The following is an 18,515-nucleotide window of genomic DNA, read 5'->3' on the forward strand; positions in this document are numbered from 1 at the left end:
GTCTTCTTTCTCTAAATATTCATAGTGTTTTCCCTTTGCTGCATGTCTACAGTAGAGAGCTGTGTGGAAAAACTGTTCATCAGTCTATCTTCTCCCTCATTCATGATTCTTCTCTTTTTTATTTCCACTCTTCCCTTGAAAAAAGCAATTTTGTAGTTTGGGAATGATTTTACAGAGGTTTTGCTTAGAGACCTCCCCAAATTACTGGAAACACAGGATTATGAGGTGTTACCTGCAGAGCTCTTGCCCATAAGTGCAACTCCAAGCTATAACATGTCACCCAGAGATTCGTTGTTGAAGCTTTCATGTTCACAGAGCATTGAGTTCTTATCTCTACACAGACTTATTATTTACTTAGTTGAAATCATCACATAGTTTACTGATTCTTTCTCTAACATCTTTTTCTTTCATTCCTTTCTTATCAGGGAAAGATGTCCCAGAATTTCCATACCAGCTATGTTGAAACTCTTGGAAAACTGGAGACACAATATTGTAAATTAAAGGTGAGTTTTGACGACTAACTTAGGGTCAGTGTATGGAGAATCTGGTTACAGCCAAACAACTCTCTTCCCTAATTAGAAAGTATGTGGTTTGGACCTGTTTAAGTTTTCTGTTTATTAGGTTATATCATTTACTCTGTGATTGTTTATATGTATTATAACATTTTCTCCATTTTCTGAATGGGTCAGAAACCACTGCTTTAAAATTTTTTAAGTAGGTAGAACCTGTGCCTCATCAAAGCAGTGGCCATATATGCTTGGAGATTTAAAAAAAAAAAAAATTAGAAGTTTGACATTGGTAGAAAAGGGAATCCTCTTCTATCTGGTGTTTTTCATGCCTATTAAGATGTTCCAGAGTAGGACAGGCCCAGGATCATTCTTTATCCTGGAAGCTTCTATAAAGGCCTTATGAGTTCTATCTTCTGCCTAAGATTGACAGTGGCTAGGGGAGTCTTATACCAAATTTGTAAAACTTGAATTCATGGAGAATAAACCAGTAATTAAAAAGCAGTCTCTGGTCTGAGGATGTGGCTTAGTGGTAGAGTATTTGCCAGACATAAGCAAAGCCCTGTGATCCTCTGCAAAAACAGGCCGGCTTCTACAGATGTGGAAGCTCTCAGTCTAACCTGATAACCTTTACTTTGTCTAGGAAACTTCTAGCTTCCGGATGAGACACCTTCAGAGCTTGCATAAATTTGTCTCTAGAGCTACAGCTGAGCTGATCTGGTTGAATGAGAAGGAGGAGGAAGAATTAGCATATGACTGGAGTGACAACAATCCCAGTATCTCAGCAAAGAAAAATTACTTCTCTGTGAGTCTAACACAGCAGCCCTGTCATGCTTATTTAACAACAGCAGGAGGACACTTGGGGCTAGTCTGCAAAGAGCCTGGTTTTCTGGAGCTGCACTCTAACAGAGGGAAATAGGACCCTGCTCAATGCATCCATGCATGTGAGAAATATTTGTGGAGAGAGGAGCAATGGAGTTCCAGATTAATTTATTGAGAACTATTTAAGAAGGCTGAATCTTGGATGAATTGAGCAGCAGTAACACAAGTTGGGTCATTTCCAAAACAATATAGTTTTGTAGTAAAATTATAGGCTTTGGAGTGATGCAGAGCTAAATTCAAATTCTTTTTTCTCCACTAACTAGCTCTATGACCTTGGGCAAATCATTTAATCTCTCTGGACTTTTGTAAAATGGGATAAAAGCCACTTCAAAGGGTTATATAAAAGGTTGAGTAAGACTTATTAATAAGCTAATCTAGGCAAAGCACTTTGTAAATGGCTTAGTATTATTTAATTGGGATATACTCTTGGCTTCCCACAAATTTCTGATTTCTTTTTATTAATTCTTCTAATAACACTTTGGTCTTAATCTCTTACTTTGTAAAATGGGCAAGAAAATTCAACATTGAACATGACAATGCTTTTTATTTTTTTTCAATAGAAAATGTAGTAAGTAGGGTTATTTTTTTTGCTACTATCAGTATTTTCATACACAAGATTTTAAAAGATTTTGAATTATGCAAATAGGAAGCTTTTTTGCTAGCACTCACTTTAATTACTTGAATCCCATTAAGTTAGGATTCTTAAAAAAACGTGAGCTTCTCCTATGTAGAGAAGAACAAAGGAGTCCTCTGAAGTGAAGAGGAAAGAATGGGTGTTGTGGAAGAACTGAAATTAAGCTAAAGTAGACGTGTAAGAAGTGCTCCAGAAGCATCAGGGAGAAGAAGTGAGCTGGTGTTTAAACTGAGTCCTGTAGTATTAGTAGAATTTAATGTCAGAAGGGCCTTGTAGGCTAACAAAGCCAGTTGGTCAGTGATATTGCTCTGCTGTGTGTCCTGTTCTAGTGTGGGGCTGATTTGAACACAACATTGTGTTCTCCTACTTTACTCAGATCTGGCTCAAGTCTCATGTCCTTAAAGGTAATAAATAATAAAATTTATTACCTTTATTGACTGTCCTTTTGCCCCCACCCACCCACTGATTCTAGTCTTTTGGCCCTTTTCTGAAATCCTTTCGCATGTGCTGTTTATACGTGTCATTTTGGCACCAATCCTGTGTTTTAGATTCAAAGTAGGGCAGAGGACACATTTCTTTTTTATTGCTACCCTCTCCCTTAGTAGAGCTTATTAATAAACTGAATTCAATTTTCAGGAGTTAACAATGGAACTGGAGGAGAAACAGGATGTGTTTCGGTCTCTACAAGATACAGCAGAACTGCTGTCACTTGAGAACCATCCAGCTAAGCAGACTGTGGAGGTATGAGACTTGAAAATGTATGACGGTCAAACATTCAGAAGTTGTTGTTATAAAAAATATTCAAATATTCAAGTTGGTGGCTATATTTTGGAGGGAGTATCGGGGATCATTTGTTTTGGATTATTTCCCTTTTCATTCCATGCTGTTTATAGTCCACAAAAGCCTGCAAACAGTTTTGATGGTCTAAGAAGAATAATAAGAGAAACATTATAAGAGACATTGACTCCTGACTGTATGGGGGAAAGTGACTCAGATTATATTTCTTCAGATAACTGTCCAGATATATTCAATTTTATTTGAAGAAATAAAATTCATTACCTTTACTGACTGTCCTTTTGCCCCTACCCACCCATGTCTTTGTCCTAGAAGAGAAGCAGTTGAAGAATCCAGGAGAGATTTATGTGTACCTAGGTTTTGCTGGTCACTTCATTTAGTTGTGACTTAATTTGGAAGAGGCCTTTTCTTTTCTTTTTTTAAAAATATTTTTTAGTTTTAGGTGGACACAGTATCTTTATTTTCTCTTTATGTGGTACTGAGAATCGAACCCAGTGCCTCACGCATCCTGGGCAAATGCGCTACCACTTGAGTCACATCCCCAGCCCCGGAAAAGACCTTTTCTTTGTGATCCCTTTTCACATAACCCTGTTGGATAAAAGGCAAGTGTCTTTCTCATGGGAAGCTTTGAGCAGATGCCAGTCAAGTATCTCCATGCCTCTTCTCTTGACTTCTCTATCATTAGCAGAGTTTTATTTGGAAGGAGCATCACACACACACATATATATATATATATATATATATATATCGAGCCTGCCAAACTCATGCCCTTCTGTCTCTGTGCTTTGTCCTTGCAGGCATATAGTGCTGCTGTTCAGTCTCAGTTGCAGTGGATGAGGCAACTATGCCTGTGTGTTGAGCAGCATGTGAAAGAGAATGCAGCTTACTTTCAGGTATGGTGGACTCGGTATGTGTGTACATACCTGTGGTAAAGTTGAAGTGAAAAGTACCTCTATATCAAATAGCTTTTACTGTGTAAACTACCTCCAAAAAACTTAGTTTCTTAAGACAGCAATCATTTAGTTAGCTCATTTTGGGCTGGCTCAGCTGAGTGGCTCTCGTCTTGCCTGTCCTATGCATAGCTGTGTATAGCCCCCAGGTGGGCAGGCAACTGGCTGATCCCAATGGCATCACTCATGAATCTGACACATGGCTTGGGTGACAGGGTACAAGGCCATGTGTCCTTATCATCCAAATAGCCTTCACAAAGTATCTGTTCTACAAGCAGCAAGAAAAAGCAAATCCTGTGCACAAGTACTTTTTTCTGCTGCTGTTAGATGTATTGATGTGCCATTGTCAAAGCAAGTCACATGAGATGTCCCAGCTTCAAGGGAAGGAGACAGATTTCACTTCTTGATGAGAGAGAGGGGGAGTTGTAAAATATTAGGACCATCCCTCCAACCTATAGTCTGTCACAACATAAAAGAATACACTACTTGTTTTCATGAAAGGGTAGAAGAGGAAATAAGCTGTTATCTCTGTTTTTATTCTAAGTCATCTCTTTAACCATTTTGTAATCATATCAATGAATTGAAACACTTGATTCATTTAACCTATAAGCTTTTCATGGAATAGACCTCACAGCCAAGTGCTGTCACTAGTCAGAAGTCAAGAGGGAAGAGCAGTGATTTCTGATGGTAAAACAGGCTAATTTTCTATAGAGTTTAGTAGGTTTTATGGCTGTCATCACCAACATTTTACTGACATGATTTTTTATGCCTTCCTATTTGTATTTCTGTGGCCTCTGTTATGAACTATCCCTAGTCCAGTAGAGTGTAATCAACTTTGCTAAGCTTGGCCCAGTAGGATTTTTCCTCAGTTAAAATCTTGGTATTCTGGTGTACTGAGCACAAGCTGCCACTCTCTTATGTTCCCACAGTTCTTCAGTGATGCCCGAGACCTGGAGTCATTCTTGAGGAACCTCCAAGACTCCATCAAACGAAAATATTCCTGTGACCACAACACCAGTTTATCCCGCCTTGAGGACTTACTCCAGGACTCCATGGTGGGTGTTGTCTCAGTGGGGATGGTTACTCTGAGAAACCGAGTAAACTATATCAGCTGTTGCTGTTTATATCCTTGAAAGCTCCAGGGCAGTGAGTCATTCTTATTATACACTTTGGCTCACATTCAAAGAGAGTTTAATCAATTTTGTTCTGTCTTTTACTTTTGTTTCCTTAAAGAAGTTACTAATGAGATTTCTTTGGGTACTCACTAATGTGAAGGCCTAGTTACCTCCCTTGAGCCACTCAGGGCTCTTCATATTTTGTTTGCATTGTTTCTGTTTTAATGCAATAGATAGAACCAAGGATGAAATACAGAGCATAGGTAGCAGGTTTGAAGGGTATTAGCAGGTATCAAATTTGGTGTAAGTTTTTTTTGCTTTTGTTTTTGTTTTTGTACTTGGAATTGAACTTGGGCACTATACCACTGAAACAGGGTCCGACTAAGTTACCTAGGCTGACCTTGAACTTGCAGTCCTCCGTCTCAGCCTTCTGAGTAGCTGGGATTACAGGCATGCACTACTGCACCTGGCTCAAATTTGTTTTTACTCTTCTTACATGAACAGGAATCAAAAAAAAAAAAAAAAAAGTTGGAGTGGGAGAAGAAATAGACTTGAATCAAATTTTTCTCCTTGGTTAATTTCTTTTGGTAGTGATGAGGTGTTAGAAAATTGCTTTTAATTAAGACAAACGTTAAACTCTCATTTAGATATATGCAGTATTTGTCCAATTTATTTATGTAGCAATATTAACTTAAGAAATAGTTTTAGATTTAGTATTTAATCTAAGTCAATTTTATATTCATTTTTTCCAATGAATTATTCCTTCAGGAGAACTGGTTATAAAATCAGTAGCAGAACTACATATTTACTGAATGCATTACACAGAAGGCAAGACAGGGCTCAAATTACATTTCAAATTAAAATAGTAGAAGTGTATATTCAATAAGGAAATCACTTTTCCTATGTGAGAAGCTAAAGGATTCTCACATTTCAGTAGAAAAATTCTAAATGAGAGAACTAGAATAACCCAAATTAGCTTTTTTGTTTTGTTTCTGTGGGTGAGATTTGGGTGTTTGTGAACATTAGTTGAGGTTTTTTTTGTTTTGTTTTGTTTTGCTTGGTGGTGATACTGAGGTTTGATCTCAGGGCCTTGTGCATGCTAGGTAAGCATTTTACCACTAAGCTACCTCCCCAGTCCAAATTTTTAAAAAAAATGCTTTCAAATATAGTAGTAAACCTTTACATTCAGTGCTTCACTAGGGCAATAGAATGTTAATTTAATTAATTTGGAATGAAGGAGAAAATCCTGACTTTTCGGTTGTTTTTAAAAATGTTTCTCAGAGGTACTCCAGTTATGAAGGAGGAATATAATCCCTGGCTATTATGTCCTCCCTTCCACAGAGTACCTTCCTGTCATAGGGTAACTCCTCTGCAATTGTCATATCTTCTCTTCTCGAGGGTCGCTGCTCTGTTCCCTCCTCTCCAGGTCAGGGGCATCGGGTTGGCGGCGTCATCGGGGCATGGAGTCACCTGGGTCTGCTCCTCAGCTTGTCCGTCAGGTTCGGGAGCATCTGTCCTGGCTTCTGGTTCTTTTCAGAACTTTTACCACGCTGAGCACTTGATCTCTGGAGCTTGAGATGTTTGGCTGTGGGTTAGACAGAAATTGACATCTTTATTGCAAGGAAACTGGAATGGGTAGACCAGCTCTCAAGTATGGAAGTATGGCTGTCTCCCTGATGTATTCCATTCCTCTTTCTTAACTAATAAGTTAAAGTTGTATTTCTTCCAATCATGCTCCCGGGGACAGGCACAGGTAGTTTGTTTAAGCATTTCTTTTTCTTTACATGCATATTCTTAATTCTTAAATGACATTTCTTAACATTATTAACTCTTTCATCACATCTATATCCATCCTAAGAAAGCCCTCTTTTTGGGGACTTTTATGCCTCACAATGGGCTTGAAACATCCTGCTTAATAGATAAAGGTTATCATTTACTTTCTAATGGAATTGGTCGTAGATTACTACCAATTTTGTTGACAAGAAGTTCATTAGCTTTTAAGATAATTGGATTTGCAGAGATTTGACTTTCAACTTTGCATGATACTTCATTCAAACCAGTCAGATTTACATGAATATAGCATGGCAAGATACTAAAAGGTAAACCCTAAATCATTTATCATAATGCTTTTACCAACAGTATTTATTTGTTGGTTCAAGAACTAAGATCTTTCTCTAGAAAGCTTAATTCAATTTGAAAAAAGGAAATACTTGAAGAAGAGCTTGGGAGATAGAAATATTTTAAATTAAAAATTAAAAATTTAAATTTAAATTAAAAATTTTAAATAGCTCAACTATCTTCTCCTAAGCAAAAAAGGGAAGAACTGGTTTCTACTGATGAGAAAATGAATAATAATAATTATATGGTTCTTATTATTATTGTTTTTAACTTCTGCACTTTCTGAACTGTATTTAGGGGAATCCTTTATTAGCTATTTAGCCTTATTTTGGCAGCAGGAAGTTTATTTTTGTTTTTGTTTTGTTTTTTTGCATGTGGCTTTGGGGTCATTGAAAAAGGTACAGGGAGAAAGCTACCATTTAGAGTATAGAAGTACTTGATAAAAGACAGAAACATTATTTTCTTTTTTCTTTATCTTTGTCTAAATCTTTATCTTAAGATGGCTCCACCAAGGATCCCTACTTAACTGAGAAATGACATTCTCTTAGGGAGTGGAGCAGTGAGTTTTCATTATTGTCTTAGTGACCCTAAGTAGCAACAATAATGTCCTTTTGATTTTCTTCTCATTTTGTAGGATGAAAAGGAGCAGCTTATCCAGTCCAAGAGCTCGGTTGCCAGTCTTGTTGGAAGATCAAAAACCATTGTTCAGCTAAAGCCACGCAGTCCAGACCATGTGCTAAAGAGCACCATTTCTGTGAAGGCCATCTGTGACTATCGGCAGATTGAGGTAAAGGGATGGAAAGTTTACCTCTAGGGCCCAGAGGGAAGGAGAGAAGGGAACTCTTTAGTTAGGTTTATGATTATAGGGAGACATCAAGATATTGAAATGTTAAAATTAGAATTTAAATATGCTCAAATCCCCATCACCACCCCCCCCAAATAGACCTCAACTCCACAATCTTAATCTGTTACGACCCTTGGTGATTGGTACCATCATCGATCTAGTTGCCAGAGAATTGACAGAAGTGGGACTTTGTGATACCTGGGAGTTATTCCCACAGATAGTAGGACAACCAAATCAATATTAAGTTGTAAATATCTCCTAAGTACACATCTTTCTGTCCCTGCTGCTACTGAGTTTCTTTCACTTTGGTTGTCATATCAGCATCCTTATTTTGTACATTACCTCTCTAGTCAAGACTGGGCCATGTCCTCTGCACTGTTCCTGTGTAAACTGTATTTATCACATAATATTGTTACTTTCTGCTATACCAGAGTGTATGGAATACAAAGCATGTTTGTCTGCTTACCATTGTGTTACTTTATCTCAGCAGGCACTCGTAGTTATACAAAAGAAAGAATGAATAAAAGAGTAGGACTGCATTTTTCAGTGTCACAGCATTTCTGTCTCTAAAATAGGGATAATAATGTTGATTACTTTTCTCTCAAGAGATAGACTTGATAATTCCACAATGCTAAAATATTTTCAGGAGTCAGAGTAGAATGATAGGAAAGGAAGAGAAGGAAGTATCTCAAAGCAAGTTGTGATTATTCATGTTCAGGTGTTTAGTACAGAGATTACTCTTGAGAGTCTTATAGACTCCTTATAACCATCATACTCTATTACTTGACATATAATAGGCATTTGATAAACATTTGGTTCCTTGATTTATTTGTTGAGTTGTGGATTTATATAATCAGGACCCCTAAGTGAAAGCAGTTTTTAAGCAGATTTTTCTTCTTAAGGATTTCATAGCCTTGGAATCAGATAGCAGATAATAATGGGCCTTTGGTTTCTCCACTAGCAATAACTTGTGACTTTGTCTCTCAGATCACTATTTGTAAGAATGATGAGTGTGTGCTTGAAGATAATTCTCAGCGGACCAAATGGAAGGTGATCAGCCCCACGGGGAATGAGGCTATGGTGCCCTCAGTCTGCTTCCTCATACCCCCACCCAATAAGGATGCCATTGAGATGGCCAGCAGGTAACTGTGCTCAGCTGCTACTCAGTGCCACCACCTCAGCTCTTTGACCTAGCTGAACTAATGTAAGGATGAACTCATGTTTGTGATCTTGAACAGAACAACCAAATTGTAAAGGTTCTTCTAGTAAAGACCTCCTAGGAATATCAAGTCTCACATTGCAGCCATAGTAGATCTTCAATAAATCCTTTTTGCTCAGTTGAAGTATATTCAGTGATATTTCCTTTTAAAAGAATTCTTGGATATAAACAGCTTAATCTAAGAGAGCTGATTTTCTCAATGACAGCAAATTTATGTTCTATGAAAGATATATATGTATATAGTTTAGAAAGTTGGATTATACTATATAGCTTATTATAATAAAAACTACTGGGTACCCCTGTAGTTCCAGCTACTTGGGGGCTGAAGTGGGAGGATCACTTGAAGTGAAGAGTTTGATTCTGGTTTGGGCAGCATAGCAAGACCCCCATCTCTTAAGCAAACAACAACAACAACAACAAAAACTAGTGATAACCCCCGCTTTCAGAATTGCACTTTGCAGAGTCAACTATTTTAAATTCTTTTGGCAGATTTTCTGTTTTAACTCCAAATTTCTGAATAATGTGATTATTTTTCCCTGCTATTTCCTGATTTTTTTCAACTTTGGAAATTTCTATTAACTTCTTACTCTAGAAAATTAACATTTAGCTTTCTCTATACTCACATGCAAATATACTTCCCCTTTCCTTGTCTTCCAGATGTAATTAGGAGCTATAGAGTTCTCTAGGGGGCTTTTGTGAAGCAGTCCTGCCTCACCTCTCTGAACTTATCCCCTGTCTTGAGCCTTGCTTGTACTCAGCTGTGGTCATTCTGCTGAGCTCTGTTTCTCAAACACAGAAAGCATAGTCTTGCCTCAGGACCTTTGCACTTCTTCCTTCCTCCACATGCTTACATGATTCCCTCCCTTATTTCATTTGGTTAATATTATTGCCCTTGTCACTGCTGTCCCCATTTTCATTTTCTCTTTTATTCATTTTTAATGTTCTTCACTGCCTAGGAGATTATGTATGTGTTATTGCCTCTCTCTTATTAGAAGTTTTTGTTTTATTTACCTCTGTATCTTTAACATCTAGAGAATCATTTCTGGCACAAAGTAGGTACTCAGTAAATGGTTGTTGAATGAAAGAATGAATGACTAGGTAAGTGTATGTATATATGTGTGTGTGTGAATAAATTGTTTATGTTTTCTTGAGGAAGGTAATCAATTTTTTTAGTTTGTTTACTTGTCCATTTGCATATTATGGTTTTCCCTTTTATTGCAAAAGGCCTTTAATATGGCCAAACACCATAGGCATTTTCATTTTTCTCTTTTTTTAATTTAATTTATTTTTTTAGAGAGAGAGAGAGAGAATTTTTTAATATTCATTTTTTAGTTTTCGGCGGACACAACATCTTTGTTTGTATGTGGTGCTGAGGATTGAACCCAGGCCACACGTATGTCAGGCAAACGCACTACTGCTTGAGCCACATCCCCAGCCCAATTTAATTTAATTTTTTTAACCTTTATTTTATTCATTTATTTTTTATGTGATACTAAGGATCCATCCCAGTGCTTCGCACTTGATAGGTGAATGCTCTACTGCTGAGCCACAACCCCAGCCCCCATTTTTATCTTTTCTTAGAAACATCTTCCTTTCCCAATCTGCACATGTTCTATAGGCCTGATTCAGAATTGCCTCTAGCATTTCACTTCACCTTCACTTGAGGATTCACTTCATTCACCTTTCTGTGTTAGATCACTGATTCCTAGATTCCAGGTCTTAATTTACTAGTTCAGTGCCTATTTTAGTGAAGTACATTTTCTAGAAGCTAACTGAAAAAGATTGCATGGGAGGTAAATTTTTTGAGACCTCTCATATCTGAAATTGCCTTTCTTCTCCCTTAATAGTTATTGGTCATATATATAATTGTTTTGGAAATTATTTTCACTCTGAACTTTGAAGACATTGCCTTACTGGTTTTTGTTGTTGTTGTTGTTTATTGGTTTGTTATGCTCCAGGGATTCTGGCTGAGATGTACAGAGCCATTTTCATTTTTTATAACCCCCAACCTTTTTTAAGGTTTACATAATAGTAAAGTTCATTTTTTGTAGTGAGCAGCAGAATTACTAGTTTTGACAAATGCATATGATAATATACTCTATCATCATTATGATGCAGGATAGTTTGATATCTCCATATTTCAAATGAAATCTTTATTTTCTGACTCTTTGTTTCTAATCTGTGAAAAGCTGAATGTGCTGGCCTGTATTTATAATCCCAGCTACTCAAAGGCAAGAAGATCTTGAGTTTGAGCCCAGCCTGGGCAATTTGGTCAGACCCTATCTCAAAATAAAATAAAAACTGAAAAAAGAGAAGAAAAGAAAAAGTTTGTTTCTAATCTGTGGGTTAGCCTCTTCACATTCTAATGAACCTAATGAACATAAATGAGAAATTTTTCGTTGAGATCTTGGAAGTTTTTCTCTATTTCTTTTAATTATTTCATTCTCTGTTGTTTTTATTTTCTCTATTCAAGAATTCCCATTTGGCTGGGCACAGTGGCACATGCCTGTAATCCTAGTGACTCGGGAGGCTGTGACAGGATAGTGGGTTCAAAGCCAGCCTCGGCAACTTAGTGAGGCCCTAAGCAACTCAGTGAGACCCTGTCCTAAATAAAATACAAAAAAAGGGTTAGGGATATGGCTCAGTGGTTAAGCACCTCTGCGTTCAGTCCCTCGTACCAAAACAAAACAAAAATAACTCCCATTTATCAGTATTGGACCTTTTGAGCTGATTTTCTAATGTTCTCCTGTTTTCAACTTTTTTTCCTTGTATTTTTATTCTTCTTTGAAGATTTCCTGAATTTGACTGAAATTTCAGCGGGATTTTTGCAGAAAGGGAAGATAGAAAAATGGATTTTGTGTCTCTTATTTCTCACATTTAACTGATATGTTAGCTTCTTGTTTTCCATCCTATTATTTGTCTTACATTTTCTTCTCAGGTTAATGAAATTCAGGGTAACTGTGTGTAAGTGTGTTTGTATCTATTTGCAAGCCTTCTAGAAATTAAGATTGAATGCCTAAAAAAACAAAAACAAAAACAAAAAACAAAAAAATCTTGGGGCTGGGGCTGGGGCTCAGCAGCAGCACAATTGCTTATCATGTGTAAGGCACTGGGTTTGATTTTTTTCAGTACCACATATAAATAAATAAAATAAAGTCTATCAACAACTAAAAAAATTTTTTTTAAAAGACCCTCAAGCCCCACATTCTGCAGTTTCCTTTTATATGAACTTCTAAAGTTGCTATTATTTTTAAAATATTTTAGCACTTCTGTAAATATGTACAACATAGCAAATCAGTTTTTAAGCATTGATGTCATCATTTTTCAACAATTCCAAATGGGTCATTTGGTCTATACTTTCCTCTATTATTGTTCTCCCTGTTTATTTTTTCCCTTTAGCTTCTTGTAATCGTGTTACATTCAGATAACATTTGTGAGACTGCTAAATAGTACTGTAAAAAATCCAAATGGAAGATCTCAATATAATTCTAAAGATTCCTGTTCCATACCTGGTAGTGCACACCTATGATCCCAGACTGCTTGGAAGGCTGCAATAGGAAGATTTCAAGTTCAAGGCCAATCTGGGCACTTAAAAGCTTTTAAAAAAGGGTTGGGGCTATAGCTCAGTGGTTGGGAACTTTCCTAACATGTGCAAGGTGCTGGGTTCTTTGCCAGATTCCTATGTTGTCAGTACTTCTGGCCTTTCTCTGCCCAATTTATAAGTTTAGCTCTTCTAAACCAATCACATTTTTCTTTAGGAGGTCTCTAATGCAGAGCTCAATTTTTTCAGAAGCTACAATCAGGTTCTGTGTTTTTTCTAGGGTGGAACAATCTTATCAGAAGGTGATGGCCCTTTGGCACCAGCTACATGTGAACACCAAAAGCCTTATCTCCTGGAACTATCTGCGGAAGGACCTTGATCTTATACAGACCTGGAACCTAGAAAAGGTGATTGTGAATGTTGCCTCAGGCCACATCCTATTCCTTTTTCCAAAAGGAGTTTTTTTTCATTAATGGAGACTTCTCCCCAGCGGAATGGAGTAAAGTGGAATCAGAGATACTATTTCATGTTAGTGACCCTAGGGTCTTAGGAACTAGAATTAGCAGTTTGAATGGTTGGGGATTTCCTGATGAAATGAAGTGGTAAACTGACAAGACAATTATTATATATGTCCAGTGGGGCACAAGGGGTGCTTCTGGGGTTCTAGTAATATTCTGTTTCTTCATCTAAATGCTGGTTACATGGATGAATTCAGTTTGTGTAAATCAAACTGTTTATGATTTGTGCTCTGTTTTGTATACATGTTAGACTTTAATAAAAAGGGAGAAGAGAGAAAGTATTATGTGCCCACTCTGTTGAAAGTTCTTTTGGCTGCTTCTCTCTAGCTTCGGTCCTTAGCACCAGGAGAGTGCCACCAGACTATGAAGAACCTCCAGGCTCACTATGAAGATTTTCTGCAGGACAGTCGTGACTCTGCACTCTTCTCAGTGGCTGATCGGTTACGGTTGGAAGAGGAAGTAGAAGCTTGTAAAACCCATTTTCAGCACCTGATGAAGTCCATGGAGAATGGTGTGTGTGCTAGGAAGAGGGAAGAATGGTGGTATGAGAGCCCTGAAGGATGCTGCTGGTCCCTTTGTATAAATTAGATTGAGAACACCTTATAGAGATGAATTTTCAAAATCAAATTGTGAAAGCTGATATTTTGGGTGTTTTTGCTAACCAACTTCTCACATTTCCTTCTGAATATAACATATTTGGATTCTTAAAGATCAGAATATAATGCATGGACTTTAGGATCAGGCTGAAAGTTCCCTAAATAGGATTTTGCTTTAGGGAGCATGCTGGTGCATTCCTGCAATCCCAGCTACTTGGGAGGCTGAGGAAGAAGGATTGCAAGTTCAAGCCTTGCCTGGGCAACGTAGCAAGAACCTGTCCCAAAACAGAATTAGGAAAGAGTTGTGAGGGTGTAACTCCGTGGTAGAGCATTTACCTAGCATGTGTGAGGCCCTGGGTTCAGTCCCCAGTACTGTGAAAAATGAATAAATAATGGATGTCTGATCTGCCAGAGCCAGTGGTGTTCTCAGGTTTGTTGATCTCTCATGGGGGACTCAGTGGTCTTCTATGCTTGTGCATTCACAGAGGACAAAGAGGAGACTGCGGCCAAGATATACATCTCAGAGCTGAAGAATATCCGGCTACGCTTGGAGGAGTGTGAACAGAGGCTGGTCAAACGAATTCAGTCTCCAGCCAGCTCTAGGACTGACAGAGATGCCCGGCAGGACATTGCATTAAGGATTGCAGAGCAAGAGGTAAGCCTGGGGAGAAAGGTCAGTACTGGGGCAAAGTAAATGCTTTCATAATGGATTGGGTGGCAAGAGTATAGATCCTAAGAAATAAGTCCATAGATTCATGACAGTTCTACTCAGGAATTCTTCCCTACAGCCTTTTTCCTATGGAGAAGCAGGGTTTTGGCCTCAACTGTATTGCTGACTTGATTAGTTTCATATAGACTTGAGAAGACAAATGGGCTAGTAAATTGTTCTAAGTATTACATGTGGGCTACATAACATTTTTAAATTGCTTAGTAGAGATGCTGCTCTCTATTCTATCCCATGTGTGCCTAGTTTCTTTCTATGTCATGGTTACCGTCAATCATAGGAGTCAGTAAATATAAGAAAAGAATTCAGATTCTAGTGTGGTCTCTGATGCACCCTCTCTTGAGTGATTTTGGGAAAGTTAACTTGAATCCTTCCTTTTTATAAAATTAAAATAATGTATGCTTAACAGCTTTTTTGAAAGTTAAGTAGTAAGTGCATATAATGAGCTAGGAAAGTAAAATGCTATAAGAATGTAGGATAGAATTCTTGAAATTAGCAAATATTAATTTTTTAAGTCTTCTGAGCATGCAAAGAAAAGTAAGTCTAAAGAAGAAGAAAAGGATGGAGTTACAATTACTGACTTCAAAGAAAGAGATGTCCTAAGTTATTAACTAGTGCATTTCTCAATTTTCTAGCTAACGTTGCTACAGGAATTTAGAGTATTACTAGAACATTTCTATTTGGAATGGTATGAGAGAGCTCTGTGAAAACTATGAATTTGAAGCTTAAAGGGAATGGCAGGAAATGGCTAATAAGGAGTGATTTTTCTTACCTTTCTCAGTTATTCCTAACCTTGAAGAGGAGGATAAGAGAACCATATGATTTTTTTACTGCTGAGAAAGATGTAATGTGTCTATATGAGACATATCATATAAGCTTATAATCCTCATGTGGAAGCTTTTTACTTTCCCATGGAGTCATCCCAAATCTGTTTCTGAAAAATGCTAAGAAATAAAGATCAATATTCAGCTCTATTTCTAACAGACCTGGGTTCTTTTTAAAAGCTTTTCATTTTGGATTTCAAATATACAGAAAAGTTTTATTCTCATACAGCCTTCAACTAATTCCCCAGCTATTAACATTTTTCTTCATTTTTACCATTTTCTTCTATGCATGTATACATAATAATGTTCTTTTCTTCTTTTTTTATCTTGAAATTAAATTCCAGACATGGTGCTTCTTTATCCTTGATACTTGAGTGTTCATTTCCAAAACACAAGGGCAGTCACTTATATAACCATGCAAATTCAATTACGATATGGATATTAATATAATACTGTTTTACAAGTTCAGGCCTCAATAAAATTTCAGGTAACCCAATAAAACCCATGTTTTCTTCTCCCTCCAAAAAGAATATTTTGCCCAAGATTTTATCCAGAATCACACTTGGATTTAGTTGCTCAGTCTCTTTAGATTTCTTTAGCTTGAAACAGGTTTTCATCACCTTTCCATGACCTGGAAATTTTTGAAGAGTGCAAACCTTTTATTCTGAGAATAAATGTATAGACTATTTGTCCTTCCATTGTGTTTATCTGAGTCCTCCTTATGATTAGGCTTAGGTTATACATTTTTTTGCAGGAATACCACAGAAATGATACTATGTTCGTGGCGAGTAAGTGTATTATATCATGAGGCCTGTGATGTAAATTCTTCCCATTACCATTGCCGTTACCTTTGATCTCTTGTTAGTATTTTCCCCTTGGTAATTACTAAGTAACTTATGGGGATACTTATGGGTGTATATGGGGTGGATACTTTGAAGTGGTGTGCATATTCTGTTTTTCATCAAACCTTGATCAACTAGTTGTAGCATCAATTGGTGAGTCTTGACTGAATCAGTTCTTAGTATCTCAAGAACTTGCCAAAAGCTGATTTTCTAATTCTGTCACTCCTTTAAGAACTTTCCATTCTGTTGAAAGGAAAGAACTTTCTCCTCCTTCCCTCCTACCTCCTTTTTTTGTTACTTATTAATGTCAGTCACTACTCATGGATTCTTACTAAGTAGTCTGTAATTTGTTTCTATCACTTTCTTCTTTTTCCTTTTTTCTATACTGGGGATTGAACCTAGGGGGATTTTAATACTGAGCTGTATCCCCAATCCTTCTTATTTTTCATTTGAGACAGGGCCTTGCTAAGTTACTGGAAGCTGGTCTCAAACTTGTGATTCTTCTGCCTCAGCCTCTGAGTTGCTAGGATTTTTCTCCAGCTAGGGAACTTATAAGCATGTACCACCATACCCAGCCTATTTACATTTCTTTTGATGCTCAAATTTTAACAAATTTAGTCAATGGGAACCCCTTAAAGCTGACTCCAATGGCTTTTTATCATGCCCCCTTCATTCTTTGAGCATTTTCTTTTTTCTTTCTTTTTAAAAACAATTTTTTTTTTTTAGTTGTCAATGGACCTTTATTTTATTTATTGATATGTGGTATTGAGAATCGAATCCAGTGCCTCACATAGGTTAGGCAAGCACTCTGCCATTGAGCCAGAGTGAGCATTTTCTTTTTGAACAAACAAAATATTTCTGGTTCTTGACTTTGCCACACCCAACCCAGGAATCAACTATTTCTCCAAGGAGTTCTGCTGCTTTTGGATGGACAATGGTCTTTAGAAAAAAGAGTGGTTTGCTAAATGTACTCATAGTGTGTCATTGCTTATACATCTGTTCAGATGTATTATCAATACATATGTGCATTTGAATGTGGAAATATTTTATATATGTTTATGCCCATATATGTAAGAAAGCACATATAAATCAATATGTTTATTGATCAGTGCCATACATACATTATATGCACACATGCACAAATATGGATTTGTATGTATCTCTCTTTATCCAATTCTACACCATTAGCACAAGTCCTGTTTTAATCTCTTTCCAAATGTGTAACTCCCTTCTTCAAGACTGAAAACCTGCTTCGTATTACCCAAAATGTACTTACTTATTGCTCAGTTCTCTCATTTACATATAATAGTTTCAGGATTGCTAACTCATACTACTGCATAAACAAACCTATTAAACTAGAGTTCAGCATTTATTTATAGTTCTTTTTCCTTCAAGCCTGAAGATATATCTACTGTCCTGATACTATGTTCAGAAATTCCTTTTACATGTTTTTGCCTCTTCTCCCTCTTCAGTGATTTTTATCTGTCTCATTTTAGGAACCTTCTGCCTGCCCCATCCTTCCTTATTTTTTTATAAGAATATAAAAACAACTGTTTCATAGTTTATTCCACCATTCTATTTATGGGCATTTTGGCAAGTTCTAATTTTTGCTATTAAAATAAGGACTTCTTTCTAACTTCTTTGTTCATTTCTGTCTCCATCTTTGTTGTGTGTCTTGTTCCTTACAGCACACCCAAGAGGATTTGCAGCAACTTAGATCTGACTTGGATGCTGTTTCTCTGAAATGCAACAGCTTTCTCCATCAGTCTCCATCTGGTTCAAGTGTCCCTACTTTGCGTTCTGAACTGAATTTGCTTGTTGAGAAGATGGACCATGTCCATAGTCTCTCCACTATCTATTTGAATAAGTAAGTGAACTGAGGTTATGGTTTATCAAAAGGGCAATGGTTTCCACTGGGATAAAAAGGAAGAGGGCCTAGAGTGTTTCATGAATAACCCAGAAAGACTGCAGATCTTAAAGAGTATGAATCTGTAATGAGACGTCTTGGCTTTAATTCCTAGTAAGACAGAGGAGATTCCCTTGGACTACATTAAACAAATGCCAGTGATATGGATTAGGAGTTAATTTGTGGTGTTAGGACTGTTCTATACCTTATTTCTCTTGGGTTAAATACTTCTGAAAGTAACACAGACTTTAAGAGGAGAGGGCTGGGGTTGTAGCTCAGTTGGTAGAGTGCTTGTCTTACATGCACAAGGCCCTGGGTTCACCACACACACACACACACACACACACACACACACACACACACACACACACACAAAGACAGAGGAGGGGGAGAGGGGGAGAAAGACTAAACAATTTTTTTTTTTAAGATAGAGGGAAGAGAGAGAGAATTTTTTAATATTTATTTTTCAGTTTTCGGTGGACACAACATCTTTATTTTTAT

General features: G+C 37.1%; 1 protein-coding gene across 26 annotated transcripts in view; it reads left to right on the forward strand.

Annotated features, from left to right (window-relative positions):
- Nucleotides 1-18,515, forward strand: part of LOC101963192 (microtubule actin crosslinking factor 1) — a 347,556-nt gene that overhangs the window by 174,999 nt on the left and 154,042 nt on the right. For all 26 annotated transcript variants that reach the window (XM_078025963.1, XM_078025971.1, XM_078025962.1 and 23 more), the window contains 11 exons: nucleotides 426-503; nucleotides 1,150-1,311; nucleotides 2,659-2,763; nucleotides 3,615-3,710; nucleotides 4,697-4,822; nucleotides 7,635-7,787; nucleotides 8,832-8,986; nucleotides 12,885-13,011; nucleotides 13,450-13,633; nucleotides 14,204-14,373; nucleotides 17,797-17,975. In XM_078025963.1, coding sequence (XP_077882089.1) covers nucleotides 426-503; nucleotides 1,150-1,311; nucleotides 2,659-2,763; nucleotides 3,615-3,710; nucleotides 4,697-4,822; nucleotides 7,635-7,787; nucleotides 8,832-8,986; nucleotides 12,885-13,011; nucleotides 13,450-13,633; nucleotides 14,204-14,373; nucleotides 17,797-17,975 — 1,535 coding nt within the window. The remainder of the gene's footprint in view (nucleotides 1-425; nucleotides 504-1,149; nucleotides 1,312-2,658; nucleotides 2,764-3,614; nucleotides 3,711-4,696; nucleotides 4,823-7,634; nucleotides 7,788-8,831; nucleotides 8,987-12,884; nucleotides 13,012-13,449; nucleotides 13,634-14,203; nucleotides 14,374-17,796; nucleotides 17,976-18,515) is intronic.

Source organism: Ictidomys tridecemlineatus, chromosome 11 (genome assembly GCF_052094955.1).
Source record: "Ictidomys tridecemlineatus isolate mIctTri1 chromosome 11, mIctTri1.hap1, whole genome shotgun sequence".
In the NCBI taxonomy this organism is placed as follows: domain Eukaryota; kingdom Metazoa; phylum Chordata; class Mammalia; order Rodentia; family Sciuridae; genus Ictidomys; species Ictidomys tridecemlineatus.